Source organism: Python bivittatus, unplaced genomic scaffold, assembly GCF_059951505.1.
Source record: "Python bivittatus isolate LINGU-HERP-01145 unplaced genomic scaffold, Pbiv_v1 ctg000020_np1212, whole genome shotgun sequence".
Classification (NCBI taxonomy): domain Eukaryota; kingdom Metazoa; phylum Chordata; class Lepidosauria; order Squamata; family Pythonidae; genus Python; species Python bivittatus.
Genome location: NW_028277030.1, coordinates 67,993,262 through 68,011,605, shown reverse-complemented (window position 1 = coordinate 68,011,605; position 18,344 = coordinate 67,993,262). Strand labels below are relative to the sequence as shown.

Below are 18,344 nucleotides of genomic sequence, written 5' to 3'. Positions count from 1 at the left end.
ATGATATCAAAACAGTGTAATAGCTCATAGTTGTGTGACTTAATAGGATATTAAGATTATTACAAGCTAATTTGTTTCTGATTTTATTGATTAAACTCAAACAGATCCTAAAAACAAAGAATGTTATGTGTCAAGCACAATATTTAAAATATTGAGATCACTAAAAGTTTAAGAGAAATGAAGATAAACAAATGTAATGTATCTTCCACAGGGCAAAAATAGATTTGCCTAGAGTTAAAACTCTATAATACTTTTTATATCACCAGATTATTTTGTTGGCTTAAGTTAGTGGTAATTAAGTCTTACTGATTTCTCTGGGTTTACTCTAAGTCTAGCTATAAGCCATAGGAACTCAGTTTAATGCATAAAAATAAGCTTTTATAAAGAAATAAATTAAATGCAAATAACGATGGCATCACTACAAATGAAATGAAGCAAAAATCCCTATGGTAATCATTAATTTCTAGTTTTGAGATTAATGAAAATCACAGGAATCAGAAGCAATGAAGCCCAACTTACAATACTTTTGAAGAACTTGACATTTTTATTAAACTATCAAAAAAGGTAATCTGAGAGCAGCTACACATTTCTGACAGGCAGCAAAAAAAGAGAGCTCTGATTAGTGCTGGAAGGTAATATCATCTAAATATACTATATTCCTCTTATTATTTATAGCTCTGTTCTGATAACAGCCTACTTCAATAAAGAAAACAAACACATTTAAGGGACACGAGATTATGGGGGTTGGCCTTGCACTCAAAAATCTCAGAATTTGGCCATATCCTTTCAGATTTGACCTCCTCACATTCAATACTGAATATTAAAAGCCTTTTCCACCTGCACAGCATAAACAGTTAATGTGTTCTTACCCTCCAGGATGGGTAGACAACACTTCAGCTCCTAGTGGGGAAAGGCCCTCTATGGTTGTACTCCAGCACAATCAGAAACCACAATTAGGCAGGATCCAGGATCATGGGATATATTCACAGGACTGAAGATTTGGGAATGAGACATTTTCACCTGTTTGTATATATGATTCAGGCAACTCTATTGTTGCACATTTATTAAAACAGAGGGAAATAACTACAGGAGAGCCAGTTTGGTGTAGTGGTTAAGGTACCAGGCTACAAACCAGGAGACTGTGAGTTCTAGTTCCACCTTGGGCATGAAGCCAGCTGGGTGACCTTCAGCCAGTCACTTCCTCTCAGCCCTATGAAGGAGGCAATGGCAAACCACTTCTGAAAAACCTTGCCAAGAAAGCTGCAGGGACTTCTCCAGGCAGTTGCCAGGAGTCAAGACTGATTCAAAGGCACAAGAAAAACAAAAAACTGCAGACTCCTTAGAACTGATAGTGCATATACTTTTTAATATATATATTAAAAATATTATAAAATCCAGTAATGAAACCTAAAACCCATATCCAAACTAAAATTGCTTGGTGAAAACCAAAGCTAAGAAATATGATTCAGTCTTTCCATTCTTATAAATTTAGGGATTTTGCTAATTGTTAATTTCAAATCTATATTTGTAGTTTCTTTTTTCTAATGTTCATTTTAGCATTAATTACCATTTTAAAAGGAGGAAGGTTGTTGTGACTCACTTTCACTGCAAAGCAGAATTATCATCTGATAGTCATCTGTCAGAAATAAGCTTTTGAACCCATCAAAAGGCAAACTAAGAGTGGAACTTTTATTGCTTTTATGTATTTAGTGCCTTTGACTCAGTCTTGGCTGCTTGTGACTGCATGGACAAGTGGAATTTTTAACCACTGATAATTCTTTCATGGAGAAAAAAAAATTATAACCGATTTTTTTGTCAAAAATCTTGTCATATTAATAAGACGTAACAAATGAAATGAAATGAAATGAAATGAAATAAAATAAAATAGGCCGAAACATTGAAGGGGCATCTCCCATATCTCAACAGACTAACTGAAAAGGGGGAAAGCCATGGGTCTTTTTTTTACAAGGTCAAAATGAGGAACAATTCACAGTTATGCCCTCAGCACCAACATAACTTTATATAAAGTCTCAAAAGTATTGTTTCATGGATCTCAGTAGGAGGAAGAAAACTGCTGTCTACACTAATAACCACCTTTTCCTCATCACTGTGAAAGATTAATGGATAGTGTAACTTAGCACCCAGTCAAAGAACATCATCTCCAGCTAGGTGGTAAAATCAGCTACACTGTCCACTGTCATACACACTTAAAACTCGTAAAGGAGACTGAAGTGAAGGGAAACTGGAAAATTGTCACTGAGAACAAAACACCCTGTCCCCACAATGCACAGCAAAATATCAACAGATTGCTAACACCCGCAACAACTTTAATAGATATTTAAGCTTGGGGATTTAGACTGAAATGCCTAACATCAGAATTCATGCCAACAACTTGGGATGACAGGAAAGAACAACCTGCTCTGAAAAATAGAGAAAGGGAAGGAATGCATATGGCAAAGTATAGCTTCTCAATGAGAAATTACAGTTCTATTTGAATGATGTATGGTGACAAACATGACAGTTGTAATTCACAGTTTTAAATATAAAGATATGTCTCATTACTCTGGCCAAATGAATCAGAGTTATGCTTGCAGCATTAAAAACAAAACAAAACAAAACAAAACAAAAACCCTAATTCTTGTGACAACAATATTTCTAGTGTTTTATATTGTATTACATATTGAAACATTTGTTTGGGAGAACTAGGATTGTATAGGCAGATGATTATATTGATGTAGGGAATACACTAACTCACAAGGAATTATGAAGAAACCTAGAACATGCATTTGAAAAGAAATATTTATAACACTGAATGAAGATCTGTAGATGGATGATGAAAAACTGATGAAAATTAAGGAAGTATCATTGGGAAAGCAGTTGCAAAAAAAAAGTCTGAATGATATTCTTTCTGAATTATTCTTTTTTATAAGTTAGTAAATATAGTCTTTGATGAGTGTTTTTTAACATTTCATTAAACGGAAGAAATATCATATTTTTAAAGATTTTCTGTAACCACAATGACATTATTGAATGAATATATTTGATTTCAAATTCTTCTCTTTAAAAAGTTTCAGCATAGGGCAAAGGTAGTTCTCTCTCTAGATACAACTCAGAATTCAATGGATGTTCCATCTACTCTGATTCCTCCAAACTTTTAGGTATACATACTTTGACATATAAACCTCAGAAATGCTACTTATCTTAATATAATTAGTGCCAAATTAAGATTCCTGTAATGTTGAATTAATCATGTTATATAACAATGTCTTATGTGGTAAAACATTTTGTTTTGTTTTGTTTTTCATTTTGTTTTGTTTTTCTTACCTGATCCTCAGGGGCCTTTAGAATTTTTTTCACATTTCTCTGTGCGATTTTTTAGTTAATTTTACCATTACAAGATGGTGGAGAAAGCAAGAACCTCATGTGCCACCACTAGAAAACATCGATTTTCTTTTGAAAAATATTAAAAATCCATGTATTTCCTATGAAGCTAGATGAGAATGATTAGAAAAAATGCAGATGTAGAGCAGTTATCTATCTATCTATCTATCTATCTATCTATCTATCTATCTATCTATCTATCTATCCATCCATCCATCCATATCTATCTATCTATCTATGTGCGCGCGCACACACAGAGAGAGAGAGAGAGAGAGAGAGAGAGAAACATTTTCTTTAATCTGAAACTCTTCAGGCATTTCTGTAATCTCAGCCCCACTAGATAAGGAAATCAACTCCACAGGAAGGCTAAAACTACTTTTATTGAGATTCATGCAACTCTGACTGTGCTGTACTTCCTCCTCCTTCTTATACTTCAGTGAATTAGGGAGGTGTCTACTTGAGATGCTTCCCAAATGTCATCTCTTGGTTCTGGACTTTTAAAAAATGTTTCAGCCCATTTTTCCTAGATAACAGTTCCTGCATCTTTCTGTCCAGGTCATCTTCTATACTCTCTGTACCTAAGAAGGAACATCTAAATTTGCCTTTAAATTTCACATTAGGGGAAATCAATGTAAATGTATTTCTGGGTTTAATCAGCTTTATTCACTGCATACATGCTTTTCTTTCCTTTTTAACTAAACTGAATTTTAAAGATGTCTATGAAGCAGCTAGTCTTGGAGACAATATCTGTGAGATGCTGGAGGGTCAGAAAAGGATCCTTAACTTCTCAACCCTGATATTAACCAGGTCTGGATGTGTCTGTTGATAATCCTGTGTAATTTGAAACTTCTGTCAAGTATTGTGGGAGAAAAAAATCCAACTTTTCTTCTCAAATCCTATAAGGCATATTATAACCATTTTATAACAATATTTGAAAATGTCTTATCTGATTAACTTTATGCATATACATGACTGAGGAGGTCATATGCATATTCAACAGGACAGCTGATTGCTACTTTACTAACAACAGTGATATTTCTCATCTTACCTCTCCATTTTCTAGTGGATGGATTTTGGAATAATATGAAGTACATATAACTTCATCATCTTTTGCATATGAGGGAGGTCCGGTGCGAGGAGTAATGTCATAACGAGTCAGACATTCTGTATCCGTGATAGCATAGTACTGCCAGGGTTTGTAGTTGTTACCATCTAATGAACGCTCCAAAATCCAGTTTCCAGGCCGGGGTGCATTAGCTGCTTTTACAATGACATAAGCAATCTGGAATACCTGAAAGAATAAAAAGAAGCCATCAGAATTATCTACATTCTTTTCCTTTAGTTGTTTTATTGGCTTCCCATGCCAATTCCACACAATGAAACTCTGATTCTATGATTTGACTTTAAATAGTCTAAAAAGTAAACAGTACTTTATAGCCTGTTTAAAGCAATATCTCATGCATGAGAACTGATGCCAAAAAAATTCTGTGGAAAACCCTGTTCTGTATGGAACTAATGCTCTGAACCCGGTCCTAGGACAAATAGCTAACACAAAATATAAATGAAAAAGTTTTGGCTGGTTCAATTCCATCCCCACGAATAAAGAGAATTGACTGAATCCTGGCAGTGCAAGTACTTGGAACATGAGCAATGAGAATGGCAAAGAATTGAGATGCCACAACCATGAAGTGTAATGGATTGTACCCTTTATCAAGGGGCACTATTGTAGGAACTGTTAAACCACAGAATGGCTCAGGGAATCTAGCTAGATGATACTGATAACAAACTGGGCGGTTGGCCACATTGGTCATTCTCTTCTCAACAGTATTAAGTGAAAATTAAAATCATGTTTTTTAAAGTACTAAGAATTTATAAATATCTTCATCAAACATAAGATATTGAAGACATCTGAATGAGGAAGAGAAACGTGTATAATAAGAAACTCTAATAGATCCTAGTAAACCACAGAGGATTTACCACTTAGCTTGATCCTTGCAAAATACAGATATTCAGACGTTCACTTATACTCAACAAGCTTTCTGCACATCCTGAAGCCCAGCAGAATATTTTTTCTATTCATTCATCCTGGGCATTGGCTGTAGATGATCTGTCCCTGGAATAAAAGACTCCTGTTCTCATATATTGTATGCAGATTAGAAACATTTAATCAACATGTATTATGATTTGTGATTTCACTTGGCTTTCCAATTAATCTACAAAGGGTTTATTTTTCAGCTAACCTATTTGCTTACTTAGGGTGACACACAACACAGTGTTATATTAGAAGAAACTGTGAATGTGCAAATAGGTTAGCCTTCTTTATCAATCAAGCTCTATTATAACAGATGAAAATGAGACAGTATTAGTTTCAGTAAAATAAGCAAGTTAAAAGGATTTCACAGTTATGAGCATATATATGTAATAAATTTTTGTAAGAGAGCCAGTTTGGCGTAGTTGTTAAAGCACCAGGCTAGAAACTAGGAGACAGTGAGTTCTAGTCCTGCCTTAGGCATAAAGCCAACTGGGTGAACTTGGGCCAGTCACTCTCTCTCAGCCCTAGAAAAAAGGCAAGGGCAAACCACTTCTGAAAAAAATTGCCAAGAAAACTGCAGGGACTTGTCCAGGCTGTCACCAGGAGTCAAGACTGACTTGAACCCCTCCCCCCACAAACCCCCCCCCCCAAATTGTAAATATTATGCGTATAAATAGGCAGTGGTTAAAACGTGGGTGTTTGGAAGGTAAAATGTCCTTCAAACTGAGTTTCACTTCTGATGATTTCATTTTCATTTATTTCATTGATTTTAATTTAATACACATATTTTTCTTGGTAACAATGTGTGCTTGCCATTGTCTCCTTTTAGAATATTATTTTAGTACCCAGCCTAGTCTACAGTCCTAGTTTTCCCAAGTGGTCTCCCTTCTAAGTACTAATCAGATTCATCTGTAACTTTTGAGACTAAGTTGGCCATGTGCCACCATTCGTTGAGACTCAGCCCCAAATATTGCTCTCCAGATTGTATTTACAGTTCCCAAATCCATTCACAACATAAAGGCAACCCTGATATATGCAAAACACTCCAGTTTAGATCTCTTCTCCAATCTACAGTTAATCAACTGATATTTCTTTTTCAAATACTAGAAATTACCTTAAAATGTACAACCTGATATGAATTCCCTTTATTTTCCAAGAAGAATATGCATATATTTCTCTAGTATCAACACAGAAGATAGGTAATGAAGTATTAACAGGAAGTTTTTATTTGGTGATGTTTAGCAAAATACAAGATGCCAATAAGGTTTTTTAAATGTTTAGTTATGGCGTTAGGATAAGAAATAAAGAGTGACTTTTTTTTCCTCTCTCTCTCAGGAATCAGAAGAAAATATTTCATTTCCTTAGTATGGTAAAAGCTTGTTTTTTGCACTGGAACACTGCCAATTAACACCAACTAATGTTCTGGAATTTGATAATTACAGAATGGAACAGATGAAATAATTAAAGGTGTTTAATTTTTTGTCATGGTGTCTTGGCAGCATTTTCAAAGTTGGCACTAAAATGAGGAAAGAAGAAAAATGGACATTTCACACGAATACGTTGCTACTGTGACTAAGTACTTCTGGGGTTTCCCAACAGAGAATTCTGACAATTCTGTAAAAGGGAATTTGGTGGCAACTGATCCTTGGATCTCTGTTCTGTCTCAGTGCTTAATGCTACGCTGAAGACTGGTTCTAGGCCAATAGCTTCACTTTCCACAGAGGTGAGAACTATAATGCTAAAATTGCACAAAGCTGTATTATGGAAAAATTTCTTTACTGATCATTCATGAATTTTAATTGTGACTTGTAGACATCAAGCAACCAACAAACAATTAAGCTGTCTTGTTTATTTAGTTTTTTTTTTCTTCTATTTGCATACAGCCTGCTGGAAAGAATAATTAGCAGTCATTCTAACAGCACTGGACTTAGCATATAAAAATAAATCAACCCCCCAACCTTGGCCTGATGACTTGGGACTATAACTCTCATTGTTCTTGACTACTGACCACGTTGACTGAAGTTTATATCAAACATCTTTGTAGGATGTCTATGTAGGATACAGATTAAGAAGAAATTATATAAATAAAAATGAAATAGATTAAAATCCCACTTTGTTAAAAGCTTCCTATTTCCAACCGTAGTCATTTTGATGTTTCCATGATGTTCACAAATAGGGCAGAAACAGCTCTTCCCTGGTATCTGCTAGTATAAAAGTTCTACTTATTAATCATGTTTGATATCAACTGATAGATTTTCATGAATTTGTCTGACTCTTTAAAAACATTTGGAAAGGAAGGAGATGGTAAATGACAATAATTTTGAAATGCATGGAAATTTTCTAAACCTGAAAGCATCATAATATTCCTACGTTCATTCATAAACAACTCTTCTATTCCAAATAAGTTGTAACACTTATTGGGTTTGGGTTTACTCAATATAGTAGACCATTGGTTTTGATTTAGCACTATAAATGAACCTCACCATGGCAGTTTGTAAATCAGGTATGAATCCACCAACTGTGGTTTCATCCACAATACTTGGATTCAAAATATCATGGCTTGGTGTTATTTCATCCCAAAGCTTCATATCAAGGTAAAACATGCAATTTAAAAAGTGAAGAATTGCTATACAGCGAGGCAAACTTTAAAGTTTATCAGTGCTGTGATATTATGTAACTGTTAAAAAAGCTAGACTGACTGTTTATTAAAAGTAAAGCTGGTATGAACTAGGGGTATATTAGAAAGGCTAGAGAGGGCTCATGTAAGTCTCCAGTTAAATTTTTGGGAATTATCCAAGCTCCTTCTTGAAAAAGAAAAGAACAATGGCAGAACAATGCTGGGAAGATCACCAAGGAAGGATCCCCTAATAGCAGCCTAGTTATGTCTGCAGAGGTGAAGAATGAGGCAGATTCTGCCAAGAGATTCAGCTCAATTCCACATAAGGGATGCTGGGGGTGGAAGAGTGTTTGAGGAAATCCCAAGGAAGAGAAGGCTCAGGCATCTTTACTTGGTGGCGTTCATTGCTCTAATCTCTCTCAACTAACTTAGTTCCAGAAAATAAGCAGGAAAGACAAAGCCAGGCAGGGACTGACAAATAAAAACTTTTCCAGCTCTCTCCTTGCCTCTGCCACTATCTGTGACTAGACAGCCAACAACTTGGTTGTGTAATTTGTCAAAAGAAAGCAAGACTCTTGTTAACAAATTGGCAGCACACTCCTGGGTATGAGCACAAGCCATCTCAAATCCACATACATCAATAGCTGTAATGCTGAAAAAACTGAACTATTAGCAATCATTACTTCCATCATTAATTCTCCAGAAAGCCATGATTTGGAATAGGTTAGTCCTTGGTCTTAGAGGTAGTATTGGTCTTAATGATATAATTAACCTTTGATATACAATAGATCCTGAGTTGTTTCTCTTCACTTTATCAGTCTATGACAGGTCTTCTTGCCCATTGAAATAGCCCTGCCAACATTTGTATCCTGGCTGTCTAAATGAGTCCTATCCATATGTTCAGGAATTCTTCTGTGCACTCACTGATAAATGCCCTGTTATCCAAAGAACCATCCAAGGTGTACTCCAAACTGCAGTACAACACAGTAACAGCAGAGCCACCAACAGCAGAAACTGAAAAGCACTGGAAGCACATAGGGGAGAAAGAGAAGATACATAACACCAGTGCAAAGTGGCTGCAGGAACTGAGAGCAGACCACAACAATCACCCAGAACAGGAACCAGTCACCATCACAGTAGCAGACATCTACCAGCAGGTTAAGAACATGAAGAGCTGTACAGCACCTGGCCCGGACATGATCCACACCTACTGGCTAAAGAAACTAACAGCAGTGCATGAATGCCTAGCAGTGCAGATGAACCAGCTGCTAGCAGCAGGCTCCCACCCAGACTGGCTAACAGAAGGAAGGACAGTGCTGATTATGAAAGACCCCACAAGGGAACAGCACCATCCAGATACCAGCCAATAACTTGCCTCCCCACAACATGGAAAATCCTATCAGGCATCATAGCTGCAAAGCTACACCACCATATGGGCTAGTACAAAGGCACAGCTCAGAAGGACATTGGGAACCACACCAGAGGCTCAAAACACCAGATGCTCATAGATAGAGCATTCACCCAAGATTCAAGGTCTAGACAGATCAATCTGAGCACAGCCTTGATTGAATACAGGAAAGCCTATGTCTCAATCCCATATACATGGATCTGTAAATGCCTGGCAGTAGACAAAGTCAACAAGACACTAGGACCTTTCTTCAGAACTCAGTGGGACTGTGGAGGACAACACTGGGAGTCAACTCAACACAGCTTGCACAAGTGGCCATCAAGTGCAGCATATGCCAAGGTGATGCACTGTCCCCATTGCTGTTCTGCATAGGCTTGAACCTCTCAGCCAGATAATCACAAGGCCTGGATACGGGTACAAGTTCAAGAGTGGGAGTCATCAGCCACCTCCTCTACATGGATGACATTAAGCTGTATGCTAAGAGTGAATGAGACATTGACTTGCTGATCCACCTGACATGATCTATAGTGAGGACATTGGGATGTCATTTGGACTGAAGAAATGTGGCCAGATGGTAGTAAAGAGAGGAAGTTAGTTAAGACTCATGGGGTGGAACTACCAGTGGGCCACATAGAAGACATACAGACTACCGACAAATACCTTGATATCCCACAGTCACATGGGAACCACAATGAGGAGGCAAGGAAGACAGCAACATTCAAGTACCATCAAAGGATAAGAGCCAGCTCAATGGGAAGAACAAGATCCATGCCATCAACACCTGCACCCTGCCAGTCGTCAGATACCCTGCCATTATAGTGAGCTGGCCAAAGGAGGACATGGAGGCTGCCAATGTGAAGACCCAGAAACTCCTCAAAATGTATGCAGGTTTCCACCCCAAATCCAACACCCAGAGACTGTATACCAGCTGGAAAGAGGGTGGGGAGTGTCTCGTGAGTGTTAAAGTCACTGTCCTGAATAAAACCCAGAACATCCTGGAGTATATCAGTAAGATGACACCCAAAGATGAGCTCCTGAGATGGGCAGCAGCAGACATGAGAGGAAGTTCAAGCAGAGGAAGTGCCATGGTAAGATAAGACCCTGGATGGGATGCATCATCAACAGATAGGGAAATCCTACCAGTGGCTGGAATGGGCTGGATTAAAAGACAGCACTGAGGCACTGATCATAGCAGCCCAAGAACAGGCACTAAGCACCAGATCCATAGAAGCAGGAGTCTACCACACTACACAGGACCCAAGGTCCTCTCTATGCAGAGAAGCCTCAGAGACAGTCCAACACATAGTGGCAGGGTGTAAGATGCAGGTAGGAACAGCATATACTGAATGGCACAACCAAGTAGCTGGCACTGTGTACAGGAACATCTGCACAGTGTATGGGCTAGACCCTCCCAAGTCCAGATGGGAAATTCCATAGAAGGTCATGGAGAATAACAGGACAAAGATCCTGTGGGACTTCTGGATCCAGATGGACAGGCAGACACTGCCCGATCAACCAGACATTGTGGTAGTAGACAAGGACCAGAAGACAGTGGTGGTGATAGATACAGCAATGCCAAGTGACAGCAATATCAGGAAGAAGGAGTATGAGAAGCTGGAGAAGTACTAGGGCCTGAAGGAAAAACTAGAGAGAATGTGGAAAGTAAAGGCCAAAGTGATCCCAGTGGTGGTAGGAGCACTGTGACTCCTAAGGTGTGAGAGTGGCTCCAACAGATCCCAGGAACAAGATCAGAACTCTGTCCAGAAGAGTGCAGTGTGATACTGCACAGAATCCTCCAACTCCCAGGCCTCTGATAGAGGACCCGAGATTGAAGAAGACACATACTACCCATAGGGGTGAAAGGAGATTTTATTTTATTTTTAGAATTAGAATAATTTAGAATTATAGAATTATTCTATACACACGTACACACACATACACACACACATGCACACACACAATTATTTGCTTCCTGAGGTATACAATGGCAGAAACAGACTTTGTCACACACACAAAAAAGAAGATATACGATTTACAACAGAAGAACTTTCTACTCTTCTTATTTTCCACTAAATGACAGAGTAAACTGTAGCCAATCACAACCACACAGAGTTAGACAAATGGATGCCATTCACAGAAGTGACACAATGCAGCTGAAATACATCTAAAATATATTTTACCATCTCACAAAGTGATCCTGCTTGATATGTATTGGCCTGTTTCAGAGTGCTTCGTAATGTAAGGTTTCCTCAGGAAATGACTATATTTTACTACAGTACTTTTCTGATTCATTATCATGAGAAGCCATTTTCAACTTTCAAATTCCAGTTCTTGGAGAAGAAGGGCACAGAATAAATAGCACAGCTGTTTTAAAGACATCCATTTGTGTTTACATTCCTCCAGCCATACACTTTATGGATCATAGAGGAATGAGATGAGCAAAAGATTGTGAAGCATTAAAATCAAACGTCCTAACTGCTGAGTTATAGACAGAGCTTTGATTTAAGAGGCAGTACCTGCTCCATCAACTAAGGATCAGGTTAGCATTAATTTAGCACTGCTTCCAAGTAGTGTGCACTGGTTCTGACTTGTTACCCCATACTGACGAGAAAGGAGCGTGACTGAAATCACCCAGACAGGCAATTAGGAACCAGGGACTGATCTCAAAAGAGAATCTAGTGCTACCTTTTTTCAATTGTTGCAACTCTGTTCCCTGTGATTCATTATTAATTTAGACCATCCTTCTTGAAACTCCTGTTTAATTTTTTAACCAAGCAAAGATATTTGCAATGGGCCAAAACTTTTAGTTTGGGACCCTAGAACAGCTTTCCTCTGTATAGTGCCTGCAGGTATACTGGAACTAAGGCATAACCAAAGGCACTGAAGTGTTGTCTCTAATCATATAGCAGCTGTTGATCAATATAAGAACATCATAAAAATGCTGAAACTTGCACAGGCCAGAAGCTCTTCATCAACACTGATAATGCTGGACTTTGACTCACATGGTCTCCAGTTTTTCCTTTTTAGGTAAAGTTGTTGAGACATGTAGCAGATCAGCTTCAGTGTACTGTAATAGTCTGGATCCCTTTAAACCAGGGTTCAAGCCTGGGTATAGGACAGATATCGCATTGTTTGCTCTGGTGGACGACCCTTTCTAGTTCTTTTAGACCTTCTAGCAGTTTTCAGTATCAACTAAGGTATTCTTCTAGACTGCCTGCAGGGATTGGAGATTGTAAAACAGTGATTCAACTCTGCCTTCAGTGCTAATAGGGGAAGAGAGGTCAGCTCAGTAATCAGTCTCTTGTGGGATACCACAAGGATTGGTCCTCTCTCCCCCATTTACATGAAGCCACTGGGAGAGGTTATTCAGCAGTTTCCAATACACTTTTATCAGATCTATGAAACCCAAACTTTACATCACAACTCCAGACTGTGTTGGAGATGCCATTGATGCCTTGTGGAGGTTCTCAGCGTCTGGATGGGATGGAATGAAATGGGCTGAAGTTGGACACAAGCAAGATGGAGTTACTTTTTGTCCATCAGGATCTTCTCTCAATTCCAGTGTCATCTCTCGGTAATGAAGCACTGTCCCTGAAGGAGCAGGTTCATGACATGGAGGCCCTTCTGGACTCACAGCTTCTGCTGGAGCAGTAGGTGAAGGCCTGTGAGGCTCTTGCCCAACTCTGGCTGGTGAAACAGCTGTGGCCAAACCTGGTTGCAGAAAGACCTAGCCACAGTAATTCATGTCCTCATTATGACCTGGTTGAACTATTGCAATTCATACTACATGGGGCTGCCTTGAACGGTCAGTTGGAAGCTACATTTGGTCCAGAATGCAGTGGCCCTTGTGCTAACCGGTACCCATCATTGGAAGCATATTATACCTGTGCTTTAGGCCCTGCACAAGCTTCCAATAGACTTCCAAGTGCAATTAATTCACATTTTGACCTATGAAGCTTTTTTAAGGCTTGGCATCTAGTTGTCCCCAGGACCAACTTGACATATTCCAGCTGGAATCAGCCCAACTACAAGGACATATTGGGAGAAACCACTAAGAAGTGACTAAAGCTAGAAAGCCTACTTTTTAGTAATAGCACCTGCTCTTTGGAACAGCTTTCCAGCAGAAGTCAGATTGGCCTTCTTCCTGATTCTTTCAGGAAAATAATTAAACAGCACTCTTTCATAGACTGTTTACTACTTAGAATTAGCTACTGAGATATGTACATGGTTTAACACGATGAGTTTGGGTTTTTTGTTTCTTTGTTTTTGTTTATTTTGGCTCACTATGTCTTTGTGGATTTTTAAATTGATTTTAAATGTTTTTATTTAGATTTACTTGGACACTTTAATTATTTTCTGTATATCCTATGAGCCACTAAGAAGCTTACTTGACTGCATCAGGATATAAATTTAATGAATAGATAAATTAAAACATAAATTAACATTTTATTTGCCTACTCTTTGGCTGTTTCCTGTGACAATCCTAATTCAACTTTTCAAAGGCAGCTGAATGTATAGAGAGTTAATTCCAGATCTGGGATGACAAATCTGTCAATTTCATTTCCTTCAATTTGAGATTTTTGGAAGAAAAAAAAAATTCTGCACTGTTTGTAAAGAAACTTGCTAATTTTTATGAAGTTCTTATCAAAAAAGGAAACCTCACATTCCTAGTCATAATGCATTCTGATTGCTATGGTCATAGCTCATTTGAAGAGGACTGTATAGACTCAGTTAATAAAACTGAATTTGTTATGTTCTTTCACGCAGCTGCCATTGAAACCTTTAAAAATGGTTGAAGGGCCAGCATCAGGCAACTGTTTTCTTGATCTCAGATGGGCCATATAATTTCAGTCCTGTTTTGAGTCTTCATTTCTGGATTCCATTCCACATCTAGACCTTTTCCTTGAAGCCCTAAATTAATTTTCCTTAAGTGTTCATACAAACAGTCTATTTAGCATCTGAGGGCCTGAGTTTCAGCTGTTTAGGATAAGGCGTAGGATGCTTCAGCTGTGCCACCAAAGGCTTGAATTCCATTCCAACCCCACTGAGCCTGCTCATCAAAAACTTTCTGATGACTGGTGAAAATCTAGCTTTTTAAAGAGCCTTTGTGGGAAACTGGAAGGTATCCTTGCTGCTGGTTTAGTGACTTAGTATGTTATGATACTGTTTGACCCTTTATTTCTGTGCTGCTGAATAAATAGTAAGTAGATGCAATAATGTTCAAAAACTGTTCAAAAGAAACCTTTGATTGTTTACAAAGTATAGGAGCAATCTGGGGTCCAGTATTTGCTTTTCTTCACATTTACAGAGAGTGCTTTTTCATTGTTATCTTCATAACTAGCATAAATGCCTCAGCAACTCATTCTCAGCAAACACCAAATCCTACCTCACAGGAGGGGATTGTTCAGTCTTTCAAAATATTGAATAGCAAGGGGGGAAAAGTTCAGAATTTATCTTCAACAGATCAACATTATGATACCTAGAGTTAAAGCGTATCAGGATTTACAGGGCTAAACATTGCCCTGATTAAAATCTGGAAATTTGGTTGAAAGAATCAATGGGGGTGGGAGTGGGAGGAATCAGGACTATCCTAATTTGATTTTTAATTAAGGCTGCATTGCTAAGTGCATTTAGATGTAAGTTTATTCCAGTGAAATCTATGATGAGCTAGTGGTAAATAACACATTCAATGTTTCACTTAAAAATTCAGTTAACACATGTGCAGAAAGTTCATGAGCAAAAATACTAACTACTGTGCTATAAAGCCATCTGGTTTTATCTATTAAAAGATCAATTTCTTCTTTTACCATTTAGAAAAGTGCAATAAAGTTTCATTTCAGTTGTAACAATTGTCATCCTGGTTCAAAATCCAGAGAGGAGTGGATGAAATGACAAGTTCTACAGGGCTAAATGTATTGCTAGAAATCTGTTTAGTTCCTGATTCCATATCTTGAACGTTTTAAACCTAAATTTGGATGCATAGATTCTGTCTGGGTATAGCAGTCAACAATATTTCTGGGCTGAGTTGAATATCAGCCTCAAATATGCTTTCATTAATCACACTGTTCATGATGGACTATATTGTACATGCCACTAAAATGCAGTAGGATTGTATGATATGCATTCAGTTTTATCCTCATTTCATGCTATTAGTTAAATCATTCATGAAAAATGCAAGTAACTAAAATTCTGAATTAAACTCCTATGAGAGTGGGCTTTGTTTTATTGATATGAAGATTCAGATGAAACACAATAAGCATTTAATACTACAGTACACAAAGCTCAAATTGAATCATATAGTGATTAAAAGAATTTTATTTCCACTTCAGCCTTTGAGAAAAATTCCAGAAGCTGGTTTTTAAAGGAAAAAACTGCACAGTTATTTACATTCCACAGAACTGTGGGCCAAACTGCATATACTTATTGCTATGAATCAGTTTGATTGAAAGACAGCAGCTTGGTTAAAAACAGATTAGTCTTGAGGACCGGCCACAAAATCAGAAACATAAAATTAATGGATATTTTCTTTGCTCTACCACATACTAATAAGAAAAAAGATGTGAAAATTTTCTTAAAATTAGAAAATGACACCAAATTTTGAGGCGGTATAAATCAGAAGATGTAATTCTGCTTGAATGTTTATTAAGGGTTGCATCTGTTTCAGAGAAAACTCCAAAACAGAAGATCACCACAAGAATATGCATATTGCCCTGAGGCAAATTAGGTCTTCCCCAAAGGACTTCACTGCAAAACGTGTCAGTACCAATCACATATTTTCCATTTTGCATAGTCAAGAAAGAAGTTATACCCAGTGGAATAAGTGTGTGTGCCAAACAAAACTAAGCAACTCAGCAAACCTTTGAGAAAATAAATGCCTCAAAGCTACCTGAAAACCTTCTGGACTGCATGGTCTTCATGTGGATGAAGCTCTGTACAGAGTCCTGCAGGAGAAAACCAGAGTCCAGCCCTGCAGGCAGTAAGCTGTATCTCTGTGTGATCACAGGAAGGGGAAACCATAGCTAGGGAGGACATTTATAAGCTTTCTGCCTATCAAAAATACACTTGAAAACTGTTTTCTGAACAAGAAATGAATTTTCAAAGGCAAGCAAAGATCCCAATCTGAAACATTCTGCCTTTTTCAGATTTAACAAAGGTCCATAAATGTCTTGAATATTGTGCTTTTTAAAAATTTTCTCTACTATGTTTTAAAATAACTCTTGGTTTTCATTGGTTTTTGTTTTAATGTTCTTTGTTTTTGTTTGCCACCCAGAGTTTCTTGGATAGATGGGTAGCTATATAAATTGGATAAATGAAATAACAAAACAAAATAAAATAATAAAACAAAATAAAAACCTGTTTCCAAACAGTCCTTAGCAAGGTGGGCTTCTCACCTACCGATATACATTTTCCCACTTTAGCAGAAGGGGACAGATGTGAAGCTTTAGATTTTTAAAACAAGGCTCTATTTTGGACATGATCTGGCAACTCAAGTGCGGTCAGGTCTTGCCTTCTGTGCATTCCTAATAAATACACACACCCTGTACATATTTTACATAAAATAACTACTGTAGGTTATCAATGAGGAATGGAATGAGATATTAAGAATGTACTAGCTGTTGAAAGAGGACATTTTTGAATAGAGCTGTAACAAAATAATTAGTATGTGGAATGCAGTGGAAGCATGTTACTTCAAAGTTACAGGAAAAATATGATTCTTTTCCTCATCACATTAACTGATCATTCCCACATCTGCATCCCCCCCTCAAAAAACAAACAAACAAAAAAATCAAGGATACAAAGGAAGCTACATCAAATATGAAATAACTAGAGTAACGGAAGTGTTAGGCAAAATCATGAGGTAACTCCTAATGTTAACAAAACTGGGCTTTAAATTAAAATTGTATGCCAAAAAAAAAAAAATTTATAGGCAGCAGCAGCAGCTGGTAAATTATTTGTCAGTAAGCTACAGGCTGTTTCCTCTGACCAGCACAACTAAACAGAATGGGGATCTTCCCTTTATTGGCAAGTCTTGAAGGTGATTGTAAAGGCATAAAATTAATTTGTGAGCATAATGAGATCTCTATCTGCTCAGCAGCCAGCCAACAGCCTTCACTGGAGGATGTTGCATCCTGGCCCATGTGGGTACTGCAACTACAGAACTGCACAGTGCACACTGAACTTTTCTCAGGCTTCTGTCTCCATTGCATAGTGCTTATTATTCACGACAGCCGTTCTTCCTTTTCTTGGCCACCACCCTACTCCAATGGTTTGTTGCTTGACATCATACTTTGAATTTAAAAGGCAAGGAACTCTTGTAAGGCCACCACATGGTGAATATAAGGACAAAACAATTTATAGGTGGGCATCAGCTGATGTTTTGCTTCATACTGTCTCTTACAGGATGTCACAATCAGAAGCAGATCAAATTGATGTGTTACTGCAGTGGTGTAGTAGAAGATGCGTCCTTCTGATCAGTGTAGATCATTTTGCAAATAACCTATTACCTTCCCACGCTGGCATAATTTTTGCTAGATACTTTTTTGTGCCTTCAAGTCAGTCTTGACTCCTGGCAAGTCCATGCAGTTTTCTTAGCATTGTTTTTTGGAAATGGTTTGGCACTGCCTTCTTCCTAGGGCTGAGAGAGAGAGTGACTGGCAAAATCATCCAGCTGATTTCATGCCCAAGGCAGGACTAGAACTCCCAGTCTCCCTGTTTCCAGCCTGGTGCCTTAAACAGCTCTCATCTGGAGACATTTATATGAGAGAAAAACACACAATTCACTTGGCATCCATGCTCAGATATCATTGCAGCAAAGGAATCAATCTCAGAAAAGAAATTTCCATGTCACCTCAGATCAGACTGTACATCCAGCTCCTAAGCTAATAAGAAATCATGGGAGTGTGTTG

General features: G+C 37.9%; 1 protein-coding gene across 4 annotated transcripts in view; it reads right to left on the bottom strand.

Moving 5' to 3' along the window:
• Window positions 1-18,344, bottom strand: part of LAMA2 (laminin subunit alpha 2) — a 426,899-nt gene that overhangs the window by 284,478 nt on the left and 124,077 nt on the right. For all 4 annotated transcript variants that reach the window (XM_088140697.1, XM_088140685.1, XM_088140689.1 and 1 more), the window contains exon 4: window positions 4,430-4,672. In XM_088140697.1, coding sequence (XP_087996823.1) covers window positions 4,430-4,672 — 243 coding nt within the window. The remainder of the gene's footprint in view (window positions 1-4,429; window positions 4,673-18,344) is intronic.